General features: G+C 36.0%; 1 protein-coding gene across 1 annotated transcript in view; it reads right to left on the bottom strand.

Annotated features, from left to right (window-relative positions):
* The window catches only part of aacs (acetoacetyl-CoA synthetase), a 78,177-nt gene that overhangs the window by 60,126 nt on the left and 2,852 nt on the right, over nucleotides 1-15,199 (bottom strand). The window contains exons 2-4 of the mRNA XM_061904852.1: nucleotides 11,276-11,379; nucleotides 6,746-6,866; nucleotides 2,003-2,116 (exon numbers count right to left, since the gene is read on the bottom strand). Of these exons, the coding sequence (XP_061760836.1) occupies nucleotides 2,003-2,116; nucleotides 6,746-6,866; nucleotides 11,276-11,379 (339 nt within the window). The remainder of the gene's footprint in view (nucleotides 1-2,002; nucleotides 2,117-6,745; nucleotides 6,867-11,275; nucleotides 11,380-15,199) is intronic.

Here is a 15,199-nt window from a genome sequence, read left to right as displayed (position 1 = left end):
TTACATTTTAACATTTATATTTCTACATTATCATTTCTTCCTTTACATTTCGACCTTAACATTTTTACCTTTAGTTTTCAATGTTTAAATGTCGACCTTAACATTTTTACCTTTACTTTTCAATGTTTAAATGTCGACCTTTACATTGTTACCTTTACATTTCGACGTTTACATGCCAACCTTTACATGTCGACCTTTACATTTTGGCGTTTACATTTTAACATTTATATTTCTAGCTTAAGATTTCTAACTTTACATGTCGACCTTTACACTTCTACCTTACATTTCGACATTTACATTTTTACCTTTACATTTCAACGTTTAGATGTCGACCTTTACATGTCAGTGTTTACATTTTGGCATTTACATTTTAACATTTATATTTCTACCATTACATGTCGACCTTTACACTTCTACCTTTACATTGTTACCTTTACATGTCGACCTTTACATGTTGGTGTTTACATTTTGGCATTTACATTTTACGTAACAATTATATTTCTACCTTTACATGTCAACCTTTACACTTCTACCTTACATTCCCACCTTTACATTTCCATGTTTACATGTCTAGCTTAACATGTCGACCTTTACATTTCGACGTTTACATGTCAACCTTTACATTTTGGCGTTTACATTTTAACATTTATAATTCTACCTTAACATTTCTACCTTTACATGTCGACCTTTACACTTCTACCTTACATTTCGACATTTACATTTTTACCTTTACATTTCAACGTTTAGATGTCGACCTTTACATGTCAGCGTTTACATTTTGGCATTTACATTTTAACATTTATATTTCTACCATTACATGTCGACCTTTACACTTCTACCTTTACATTGTTACCTTTACATGTCGACCTTTACATGTTGGTGTTTACATTTTGGCATTTACATTTTACGTAACAATTATATTTCTACCTTTACATGTCAACCTTTACACTTCTACCTTACATTCCCACCTTTACATTTTTACCTTTACATTTCCATGTTTACATGTCTAGCTTAACATGTCGACCTTTACATTTCGACGTTTACATGTCAACCTTTACATTTTGGCGTTTACATTTTAACATTTATAATTCTACCTTAACATTTCTACCTTTACATGTCGACCTTTACACTTCTACCTTACATTTTTACCTTTACATTTCAACGTTTACATGCCGACCTCTACATTTGCAGCCCTTTGAGACACTTGTGATTTGGGGCTATATAAATAAATATTGATTGATTGATTGATTGATTGACATTACGACCTTTACATGTCGACGTTTACATTTTGATCTTTACATTTCGACCTCTACATGTCGACGTTTACATCTTGGCGTTCACATTTTAACATTTGTATTTCTACCTTTACATGTCGACCTTCACACATCAACCTTTACACGTCGACCTTTACACTTCTACCTTTACATGTCGACGTTTGCATTTTGACTTTTACATTTCAACGTTCACACTTCTAACTTTACATATTTACCTTTACATTTGTACCTTTACACTTGGATGTTCACATTTTGACCTTTAAATTTCATCCTTTACATTTACATATCTACCTTTACATTTCTACATACTTATCCCTCCCCCTTCCAGGCAGGCCAACTTCCCTGCCGTTGTGCGAATTTGCAGCATTTAATTGATTGATTGAACTTTTTGATCTTGCAGTTTTTGTGTGATTGCAGCATTGCGTGTTTGCAGAGTGTGGGCGTGGGCGTGTGTGTGTGTATGTGTGTGTGTGTGTGTGTGTGTGTGTGTGTGTGTGTGTGTGTGTGTGTGTGTGTGTGTTCGAGACATAGAAAGGTTCTGTGTTTGTTCACCGGCAGGATGCAAGTGTTAGGGCAGGAGGATAAGGAGGAGATGTTTGCTTATCTGGACCTCCATGTCAACTTCTTCTTGATTAGGAACAGCAACTCTCCACTGGTTAGCGTAAACCTTTTCCTAGGAGGAGCGCACCAGAAGAAGAAGAAGACGAAGTGCTTCCAGCGAGGCTTACCCACGACTCGGTCTCCCGTCCGGACGCCCATCTTCCTCATGGCGGCGGCAAACAACGCCACGTCACGCCTGAGCTCCCCAAAGGTCACCTTCACGATGTCCTCGTTGGCCTCGGCTGGCAGAAACACACGCGTCAGGTTAACTTTCAGTTTCGATACCCGGTGAGAAAAAGCCTGAGAGCCTAGAAATAACATGCATCAAAAAAGTACTCTGACAGGAGAACATGTGATTGAACAATACAGCAAACATCATTCCACACATCTTCACAAGGAATATAAATATCTGCTTGACTTATGACTTCAAAGCATTATTCATCAAATTACTACACTGATTTTACAGAGAAATTCTGCCAGTTTACACTTCTAAATGAACAGTTTTAAATTTACTTTTGTATGTTTACAATACTTGATTTACATGTTTACTTTTCAACGTTTAAATTTCAACATTTAATTTTTAACGTTTACACTTTTACGTTAACATTTCACTGTTGAATGTATACTTATACATTTCTAAGTTTACATGTCTACGTTTAAATTTCTACATTTACTTACATTTCTACATTTACATTGCTAATTTACATTTTGACGTTCACATAAAATTCTGCCAGTTTTTTAACGTGAAATTTACGAAGTTTTATTTGATGAATACTTTATATGATTGTTTCATGAAAGACACTGCATCTGACATCATTTATCCATATTTAGTTTGACAGTTTAATGAATAACACAGTGTCTGATATCATTTATCCTGAATGCCTCATTTTATCGTTCAATGAATAACACTGTATCTGATATTATTTATCCAAAATTGGATATGTGTGTTGTTTCATGAATAACACTGTATCTGATATCTATTATCTAGAATTTTTTAAAGAATAACACTATCTGATATCAATTATCGAGAATTAGATATTTGTATTGTTTCATGAACAACACTGTATCTGATATCAATTATATAGATTATATATATATATATATATATATATATATATATATATATATATATATATATATATAATAACACTGTATCTGATATCAATTATCCAGAATTAGGTATTTGTATTGATTCATGAATAACACTGTATCTGATATCAATTATATAGATATTTTTAATGCATAACACTGTATCTGATATCAATAATACAGAATTAGATATTTGTATTGTTTCATTAACTACACTGTATCTGATATCAATTACCGCATATAGATTTTTTTATATATAAATACACTGTATCTGATATCAACTATCCAGAATTTGGTATTTTGGTTGTTTCATGAATAATATTGTATCTGACACCATTTATCCAGAAATAATTATTTGTTTTGTCCAATGAATAACACTGTATCTGATAGCATTTATCCAGAATTATGTATTTGTATGGTTTCATGAATAGCACTGTATCTGATATCATTTATCCAGAATTATTTGTATTGTTCAATGAATAACTCTGTATCTGATATCATTTATCTAAAATAAATGTGTATTGTTCAATGAATAACACTGTACTTGATATCAATAATATATAATTACTTTTTATTGTTTGATGAATAACACTGTATCTGATATCATCCATCCAGAATTAGGTGGTTTTTTTACTTCATATAACTGTAAGTAAAATAGCAATACCACTGTTTTTTTTTTTGTTGTAAAATTAAAAAAAGAAAAAGCGCTGGTATTATTTTTCCATTTACAGTAACACATTGAAAAAACAACATCTGTAGATTGTATAGTAACCGAATGAAAAAAAATACATATATCGAAGTTTTTATGGAAAAACGTTGATATTGATTACGTGTCTATGGTGAAACATACGAATATCGTTTTATCGCCAAGCCCTAGAACGCTGTGTGCGATAGAAGAATCCGCCTGTTGGTGATTCGGTCTCTGCACTTTTTTGTAGAGTGAGAATGAAAAATAGTGCAACAATGTGGCCAAAGAAAGTTGTGAGTGCCAGCCCTTTTAATAAAGACTGTGAGAAACACTTGTGGATTCAGGTTTTTCCACTTTGACTTTTTGGAACTGCTCCCTAACAAAAAATAAAAAGGGTGTCCGAACAGCAAAGAAGAGATGAAAATATGCCAAACCGCGTTAAAGGTTTAACAGTTCTGTGTGAAACATCGATACAGGCGCACCTCTAGCAGTTTCCATTATTACCTTATGGCTCCAGAAAGAGGGAGCAGGTTTATGAGCCAAAGCTATCTTTAGCCTGCACCTACCTACACACACACACACACACACACACACACACACACACACACACACGCACACACGCACACACACACACGCACACACACACACGCACACACACACACACGCACACACACGCACACACACACACACATGCACGCACATGCACGCGCACGCACGCACACACACACACACACAATAAAGGAAGAGCCTATTCATTGCTTAATGTAATGAGGGTGCAAGCATGGACGGACACTCCAGCTTCTTACTGACTTCTGTGTGCAGTCAACAATGTTTGTGTCCTGGACTTCAACCTGCAACACTGTCCTAACATTGTGCACGTGCAAATATGTTGGATTTACACTTATTGTGGGCTGAAGGGAATCTACTGTACAGGTGTATGATATCGTTTATCCTGAATGCATTCATTGTTAGTGTTCAATGCATGACACAGTGTCTGTTATCATTTATCATGAATGCAATGATTGTCAGTGTTTAGTAAGTAACACAGTGTCTGATATCATTTATCATAAATGCATTGATTGTTAATGTTTAATAAATAGCACAGTGTCTGATATCATCCATCATGAATGCATTGATTGTTGTCGTTTAATACATAACACAGTGTCTGATATCATTTATCACAAATGCATTGATTGTTAGTGTTAATAAATAACAGTGTCTGATATAATTTATCATGAATTCATTCATTGTGATTGTTCAAAAAATAAACAGTGTCTGATATAATTTATCGTGAATACATTCATTGTTATTGTTCAATAAATAACACAGTGTCCGATATCATTTATCATGAAAGCATTGATCGTTACTGTTAATAAATAACACAGTATCTGTTATAATTCATGCTGAACGCATTCATTGTTATTGTTTAATAAATAACAGTGTCAGATATCATTTATCCTTAATGCAATCATTGTTATTGTTCAATAAATAACAGTGTCTGATATCATTTATCATGAATGATTTGATTGTTACTGTTAAATGAATATTACATTATCTAATATCATTTATCCTGAATGCATTTATTGTTATTGTTTAATAACACAGTATCTGATATCGTTTATCATCAATGTGTTGATTGTTAGTGTTTAATAAATAACAAAGTATCTGATATGATTTATCATGAATGCATTCATAATCGTTTAATAAATAACACAGTGTCTGATATCACTTATCATGAATACTTCATTGTGATTGTTCAATAAATAACACAGTGTCTGATATCCTTTATCATGAACGCATTGGTTGTTAGTGTTTAATAAATACCACAGTATCTGACATAATTTATCCTGAATGCATTCATTGCTATTGTTTAATACACAACACAGTGTCTGATATTATTTTAATGAATGCATTGATTGTTAGTATTTAATGCAAACGTTTGAAAATAACACGGCATCTGATATAATTGATCCTGAATGCAATATTATTGTTTAATGAATAACGCAATGACTGATATCATTTATCCTGAATACATTATTTTGTTGTTTAATAAATAACAGTGTCTGATATAATTTATCCTGAATGCAATATTGTAATTGTTTATTGAATAACACAATGACTGATATAATTTATCCTGAATGCATTATTTTGTTGTTTAGTATATAACAGTGTCTTAATATTATTCATCATGAATTCATCATTTGTAAAAAGTCGGATGTCATTTATCCTGAATGCATTATTGTTATTGTTTAATGAATAACAGTGACCGATGTCATTTATCATGAATTCATCATTTTTATTGTTTAATGAATAAAGTGTCCGATATCATTTACCCTGAACTTATTTTTTTTTTCATTAATGAATAATACAGTAACTGATATTATCTATTCTGAATATATTATGTTTCTGTTTAAATGAATAACACAGTGTCTGATATCGTTAATCCTGAAAGCATCCATTGTTAGTGCTTAATGAATAACATGATGTCATATACTGTATATATAATTGATCCTGAATTCATTATTTGTTTGATATCAAAAACACAGTACCTGATATTATTCACTCTGGTATCATATTTTTTCTTGTTCAATAAATAACATTGTATCATTTATAATTCATCCTGAAATCATTCATTTTGTTGTTTAAGGATTAACATTGCATCTGATATCTTTTATCATGAATTCCTTATTCTGTTGTTTTATGAATTAAAGAGTATCTGATATCATTTATCCTGAATTCCTTGATTTTATTGTTAAATAAACAAGAGTGCATCTGATATGATTCATCCCAAATTCCTTATTTTATTGTTTCAAGAATAATACTGTATCTGATATAATTTACGATGAATTATTTAAATGATTGTTTAATGAATAACACTGCGTCGTTTATCCTCAAATCATTATTTTGTTGTTTAATAAATAACACTGCATCTGATATCATTTATTATGTAACATTTAATATCACTTTCATTTTATCGCTGTTGTCACCCACTCTTGTTGGACGGAATGATAGACAGGACTCGTTTGTTTGGCTGTGCCGTGCCTGAGATCTTCTACGTAAAAGCTTTGGTGGACGTGTGCGAAGGTCAACCTACTTGCAGCATAAAGAGCCACCTTGTCCTGGTCACCGTGTTTCAGCAGGTTCTCCGCGTAGTTGAGCCGGGCGCCTTTGAACCACTGGGGAACGTCGGAGACACGCTTGGATACGTCCACCACCTGGAACACGTCCACAAGGCACACGGCTTGAAGGACACACCCATTTTTTGGCTTTTTGATATCACTGCTGAGATCGGAATGTAAGCAACTTTTTTCCCAGCGAGGGTTGCGTGTAAAATAATTGAAGGATTTGAATCCACTTTGATACATTTTGGACGTTAAAGATGCTATGTAGGTTTATATATGCATTTTCTTTTTTATTAGGGACCGATGTCCCTTTGGGACAGAGGACCCTATTGAATTTCTAAGGTTTTATTATTATTCTTTATTACACCGCCGCCTCTTTGAGCTGTAATTTGACCCCCTTAACATGCTTCAAAATTCACCAAATTTGACACACACATCAGGACTGGCGAAAATTGGAATCTAATCAAAAAAACAAACCCTAAAATTCAAAATAGCACTCTAGCGCCCCTTTGGAAGAAAACACTGACAAAACTGTCTAACTTTTAGTAGCAATGTCGTAGAAACATGAAACAAAAAGCACTATGTAGGTCTCAGTTAGACCCATATTTCATACACTCATACCTCCCAGCTAAAATCAACAGGAAGTTTGCAATTCCCCCTTCAATAGAAAAGTTGGCTAAAGAAAATCCGCTTTTCTTCAAACATTATTTCCTCTGAGGCCGTTTGTCGTTTTCGCTTCTAATAAACACAAAAAAAGAGATTGAACCCTTCTAATTAAAAGTTGATGAAATAGTTTTAATTACTACCCCGGTTTGGATTTTATGAGCCCGCAAAGTACCGGTGCGCTGTTGCAGTTGCGCTAATGTTGTCACAAGATGGCGGCTTCCTAACTCACTGTAGAAATGTCATACTCACATGAAACAAAAACCTCAATGTATGTCTCACTGAGACCTATATTTCATTGACTGACAACTTCCAGCTAAAATCCACAGGAAGTTTGCTATTCCCCCTTCAATACAAAAGCTCCACTCTGTTCACAATGCATTAGAGTCTCTCAAAATGGCAGCACCAAGGCGTCCTTATAAAATGCCCAAGCCACTTTAAAACTGTTATTACTATGAGACTGATGTATAACACATGTGTGTACAACTTTTTCTCTGTGTAATAATCCATCCATCCATCTTCTACCGTTTATCTGGGCTTGGGTTGCGGGGGCAGCAGCCCAAGCGGTCCCGCCCATCGCTGCTTGCAGCTTTAATTATGACTATTATTGTCATGACGCTGAGTCGAACCCGCGTTTCCTCAGCGGCTGGAGCTGCGGGCGCCTCTGCTGACAGCGCACCAAGACGCGCCGCGGCTGACAGCGTGCTCAGACACGCCCCCGCTTGGGCTGAGCGCAGCACGCCCCCGCAGACACGAGCCTGCACTCAACCAAGAATCAACACACCTGGACTTGATGAAAGGGAGCGGCATAAAGACCAGCAAACCCGAGGAACCTTTGCCAGAACGTCGCTAACCTTCCCGTAAGCATCACGTCTGGCATTCCCTTCCCCGTGATTTCCTTGCTTTTGCTCTGCCCTCTCTCTCACTCCGTGTCTCCCTGGTTCATGTCCCTTTGTGTTTTTTCACAGTGATTCCCCTGTTTTCCGTAATTGTGCCGAGTCACTCGACATTCATCCGGATTCCTGACTGCCCTCCTCGATCTACGACCAACCCTGCTCGGACCCAGACCATGCTGCCTCGCTCATGCCTACGAACTGCCTCCTCGCTTTGCCCCTTGTGATTCGACGAAAGATACAATCAACGCTCACAGACAACAACCCTTGGTAACATTTACATTATTAATTTTACACCTACCGTATTTCCTTGAATTGCCGCCGGGTATATAGTATGCGCCTGCCTAAAAATTCCGGCCGGGTCAAACTCGTTTCGCAAAAAAATTAGCGCATGCTTAGTATTACCGCCGGCTCAGGATTAACGCCGGGTCAAACTCGTTTCGCAAAATATTATTTTTATTAGCGCATGTCTAGAATTTCCGCCAAGTCAAACTCGTTTCGCCAAATAATTAGCATATGCCTAGAATTGCCGCCGGGTCAAACTCATCACGTCACGAGTGACACTTCACATGTTATCATTTTCAAAATGGAGGAGGCTGATTTCAATCATTTGAAATCGCATAAAGGGAAGAAGATTAAGAGCTATTCAGTAGGTCTTAAGGTCCAAGCTATTGAATATGCTAAAAAGAACAGTAAGCAGCTATGTTTCATTAATATACTGTAGCTGCGTGTGTCAAATATGAGTCATTAAATGACTCCCGCCTCCTGGTGGTAGAGGGCGCTCGTGATCATTCTTGCGACTACTCGGCCGCAGAAGAAGTGACAACAAGCAGCAAGAGTGAGCAGCGATCGTTTATTTTTTCCTCTCGCTTGCAGTTTTAACATGTGGGATTACATATCTAAAATAAAACAGTTTTCTAAACTGGACTTTCAATCGAAGCAGGAGATAATAAAGGAAGATCTCCATCAAGACAGAGAGACTTTTAAAACTGAAGAAAGATAAGGAAGACTTCTATAAACAAGTTATTGATGCTTTTGATCAGAAGGAGCTGCGCATGGACTTCATTTATAAGTAAAGGTAAGACCGTAATAACGTTTTTTTTATCAAACGTGCTTTTCATGATGGTATTTTTACATCGCACTCAATTTTTTAAGCGCAGGACTAAATTTACCGCATGCCTTTGGTAAGCGCCGGAGTGAGAAGAGGTTTTAAAATAATTAGCGCATGGTTGCCTTTACCGCATGCCTTTGGTAAACGCCGGAGCGAGAAGAGGTTTTAAATTCATTAGCGCCCCGGCGGCAATTCAAGGAAATACGGTAGTCCACATTCATTCACATAGAGTAGCATACACACGCCACGTATTCATCAAAGATTTAAAATAAACCTTAAAAACCGCAGTTCTGCCCTGGTTGTCGCCTCCTTCCCTTCTCTGTACATAACAATTATTGTGATATTATGTACAGTCGTGGTCAAAAGTTTGCATACACTTGTAAAGAACATCATGTCATGGCTGTCTTGAGTTTCCAATACTTTCTACAACTCTTAATTCGTTGTAATGTCGTGATTGGAGCACATACTTGTTGCTCACAAAAAAATATTCATGAAGTTTGCTTCTTTTATGAATTTATTATGGCTCTACTGAAAATGTGAGGGTCAAAAGTATACGTACAGCAATGTTAATATTTGCTTACATGTCCTTTGGCAAGTTTAACTGCAATAAAGCACTTTTGGTAGCCACCCACAAGCTTCTGCTTGAATTTTTGACCACTCCTCTTGACCAAATTGTTTAAGTTCAGCTAAATGTGTTGGTTTTCTGACATGGACTTGTTTCTTGAGCATTGTCCACACGTTTAAGTCAGGACTTTGGGAAGGCCATTCTAAAACCTTCATTCTAGCCTGATTTAGACATTATTTTACCACTTTTGAGGTGTGTTTGGGTCATTGTCCTGTTGGAACACTCAACGGCACCCAAGACCCAACCTCCGGGCTGATGATTGTGGCTTGTCCAGAAGAATTTGGAGGCAATCTTCCTTTTTCATTGTCCCATTTAAAGCAGCAGTTCCATTGGCAGCAAAACAGGCCCAGAGCATAATACTACCACCACCATGCTTGACGGTAGGTATGGTATTCCTGGGATTAAAGGCCTCACCTTTTCTCCTCCAAACATATTGCTGGGTATTGTGGCCAAACAGCTCCATTATTTTGTATTGTTTAATGACAAACACACTATCCCATATCATTTATCCTGAATTCCTTATTTTTAATGTTTAATAATTAACACCATATCTGATATAATTTATCCTGAATTCAAAATTTTTTATTGTTAAATGATTATCAAGAGCATTTGATGTAATTTGTCCTAAAATGATTATTTTTATTGTTTAAATTATAACACAGTATATGATATCGAGTATCTTAAATGTATCATTTGATACATAATGAATAACACTTTATCTGATATCATTCACGCTGAATTCTTTATTTTTATTATTAAATGAATAACATGCTGTCTGATATCATTCATCCTAAACTCATTTATTTTTATTTATCAGGAAAAATACGCCTATAAAGTCGTACGTAGATTTTTATTTCCGTTCAATTTGTATTTAAAACAATAGGACCAATTTTAACCTGGGCTGCTCAGAAGAGATGGTTGAAAAATGATGGAGATGGTTTAGGAATGTGTTTTGCTTAAATGTGTTACTATTTTTTTTTTTAAATAGTTTTCAATATTTTTTTAATTATTAATCGATTTAGATTTGGAATGAATATGAATCAGGATGACAAATGTGCCCTGACACTGCCTGTACAGCATTCTTTTTAAATCCTTCTATCGCGGTCACACTTTGATGCTGCAACACATCATTAGTGTTTCCTGATGGAAGAAGTTGTCATGAAATATTTCAAACATGGATGATGTTCAATCTGAGAGAAGATACACTCACCTCTTCGTATCTTTTGGAGCTGACGAGGCCACAGAAGCTCCACACATGTGCCCAAAAGTCTGGGTAGCAGTCCACGGACCACTGGTACAAGTCGTTGTAGTTGACTAGTGACACAAACAAACATCATCGTCTATGGAGGTACACCTGCATCCTACTTTTCAAAAAGAATGTATAAGGTACACCTGCATGCTACTTTTCAATAAGAATATATAAGGTACACCTGCATGCTACTTTTCAATAACAAAGTACAAGGTACACCTGCATGCTACTTTTCAATAACAATGTACAAGGTACCTCTTTATACTACTTTTCAATAACAATGTACAAGGTACACCTGCCTGCTACTTTTCAATAACAATGTACGAGGTACACCTTTATACTACTTTTCAATAACAATGTACAAGGTACACATGCATGCTACTTTTCAATAACAATGTATAAGGTACACCTGCATGCTACTTTTCAATAACAATGTACAAGGTACAACTTTATACTACTTCTCAATAACAATGTACAAGGTACACCTGCAGGCTATTTTTCAATAACAATGTACAAGGTACACCTGCATGCTATTTTTCAATAACAATGTACGAGGTAAACCTGCATGCTTTTCAATACAATGTACAAGGTACACCTGCATGCTACTTTTCAATAACAATGTACCTCTTTATACTACTTTTCAATAACAATGTACAAGGTACATCTTTATAATACTTTTTAATATCAATAAACAAGGTACACCTGCATGCTACTTTTCAATAACAATGTACAAGGTACACTTTTATACTGCTTTTCAATAACAATGTACGAGGTACACCTTTGTACTACCTTTCAATAACAATGTACGAGGTACACCTTTATAATACTTTTTAATAATGTACGAGGTACACCGCATGCTACTTTTCAATAACAATGTACGAGGTACACTTTTATACTGCTTTTCAATAACAATGTACGAGGTACACCTTTGTACTACTTTTCAATAACAATGTACAAGGTACATCTTTATAATACTTTTTAATAACAATGTACGATGTACACCTGCATGCTACTTTTTAATAACACCTTTATACTACTTTTCAATAACAATGTACAAGTTACACCTGCATGCTACTTTTCAATAACAATGTACAAGGTACACCTTTATACTACTTCTCAATAACAATGTACAAAGTACACCTGCAAGCAATTTTTCAATAACAATGTTCAAGGTACACCTGCATGCTATTTTTCAATAACAATGTATGAGGTACACCTGCATGCTACTTTTCAATAACAATGTACAAGGTACATCTTTATACTACTTTTCAATGACAATGTACGAGGTACACCTTTATACTACTCTTCACTAACAATGTACGAGGTACACCTTTATACTACTTTTCAATAACAATGTACAAGGTACACCTTAATGCTACTTTTTCAATAACAATGTACAAGGTACACCTGCATGCTACTTTTTAATAACAATGTACAAGGTACAACTTTATACTACTTTTCAATAACAATGTACAAGGTACACCTGCATGCTACTTTTCAATAACAATGTACAAGGTAAACCTTTATACTACTTTTCAATAACTATGTACAAGGTACACCTGCCTGCTACTTTTCAATAACAATGTACAAAGTACACCTGCATGCTACTTTTCAATAACAATGTACAAGGTACACTTTTATACTACTTTTCAATACCAATGTACAAGGTACACCTGCATGCTACTTTTCAATAACAATATACCAGGTACATATTTATACTACTTTATATATAACAATGTACAAGGTAAATCTGCATGCTACTTTTCAATAACAATGTACAAGGTACACCTGCCTGTTACTTTTCATTAACAATGTACGAGGTACACCTTTATACTACTTTTCAATAACAATGTACAAGGTACACCTAAATGCTACTTTTCAATAGCAATGTACAAGGTACACCTAAATGCTACTTTTCAATAGCAATGTACAAGGTAAACCTTTATACTACTTCTCAATAACGATGTACAAGTTACACCTGCATGCTATTTTTCAATAACAATGTACAAGGTACAACTGCATGCTATTTTTCAATAACAATGTACGCAGTGCACCTGCATGCTACTTTTCAATAACAATGTACAAGGTACACCTGCATGCTACTTTTCAATAGCAATGTACGAGGTACACCTTTATACTACTTTTCAATAACAATGTACAAGGTACATCTGCATGCTACTTTTCAATAACAATGTACGAGGTACATCTGCATGCTAATTTTCAATAACAATGTACAAGGTACACCTGCATGCTACTTTTCAATAACAATGTACGAGGTACACCTTTATACTACTTTTCAATAACAATGTACAAGGTACACCTGCATGGTACTTTTCAATAACAATGTACGAGGTACACCTTTATACTACTTTTCAATAACAATGTACAAGGTACACCTGCATGGTACTTTTCAATAACAATGTACAAGGTACACCTGTATGCTACTTTTCAATAACAATGTACAAGGTACACCTGCATGCTACTTCTCAATAACAATGTATAAGGTACACCTGCGTGCTACTTTTCAATAACAATGTACAAGGTAGAGCTGCATGCTACTCTTCAATAACCATGTATAAGGTACACCTGCATGCTACTTTTCAATAACAATGTACAAGGTACATCGGCATGCTACTTTTCAATAACCATGTATAAGGTACACCTGCATGCTACTTTTCAATAACAATGTACAAGGTACAGCTTAATGTGCTAAGTGACATCATACGCAAATACGGTGTTAGCTTTCACTGTTATACTGATGACACCCAACTCTACATGCCCCTAAAGCTGACCAACACGCTGGATTGTAGTCAGCTGGAGGCGTGTCTTAATGAAATTAAACAATGGATGTCCGCTAACTTTTTGCAACTCAACGCCAAGGAAACGGAAATGCTGATTATCGGTTCTGCTAGACACCGACCTCTATTTAATAATACATCTTTAACATTTGACAACCAAACAATTAAACAAGGCGACTAGGTAAAGAATCTGGGTATTATCTTCCATCCAACTCTCTCCTTTTGAGTCACACATTAAGAATGTTACTAAGACGGCCTTCTTTCATCTCCGTAATATCGTTAAAATTTGCTCCATTTTGTCCACTAGCGACGCTGAGATCATTATCTATGCGTTTGTTATGTCTCGTCTCCATGACTGTAACCTATTATTTTGGGGTCTCTCCATGTCTAGCATTACAAGATTACAGTTGGTACAAAATGCGGCTGCTAGACTTTTGACAAGAACAAGAAAGTTTCGATCATATTACGCCTATACTGTATATACCTTTATATACTTATATACCTATATATACTGTATATATATACCTACACTGGCTCACCTGCACTGGCTTCCTGTGCACTTAAGACGTGACTTTAAGGTTTTACTACTTAGGTATAAAATACTACACAGTCTAGCTCCAGCCTATCTTGCCGATTGTATTGTACCATATGTCCCGGCAAGAAATCTGCGTTCAAAGGACTCCGGCTTATTAGTGATTCCCAGAGCCCAAAAAAAGTCAGCGGGCTATAGAGCGTTTTCCGTTCGGGCTCCAGTACACCTCAGTAGAAGCATTTACGTCTCATCTTAAAACTCATTTGTATACTCTAGCCTTTAAATAGACCTCCTTTTTAGACCAATTGATCTGCCGTTTTTCTTTTTCTCCTCTGACCCCCTCTCCCTTGTGGAGGGGGGGGCGGACACAGGTCTAGTGGCCATGAATGAAGTACTGGCTGTCCAGAGTCGGGACCCAGGATGAACCACTCGTCCAGAGTCGGGACCCAGGATGGACCGCTCGCCTGTGTATCGGTTGGGGACATCTCTGCGCTGCTGATCCACCTCCGCTTGGGATGGTCTCCTGCTGGCTCCACTTTGGACGGGACTCTCGCT

Source organism: Nerophis ophidion, linkage group LG01 (assembly GCF_033978795.1).
Source record: "Nerophis ophidion isolate RoL-2023_Sa linkage group LG01, RoL_Noph_v1.0, whole genome shotgun sequence".
NCBI lineage: Eukaryota > Metazoa > Chordata > Actinopteri > Syngnathiformes > Syngnathidae > Nerophis > Nerophis ophidion.
This window is presented reverse-complemented; position numbering and strand designations above follow the sequence as displayed.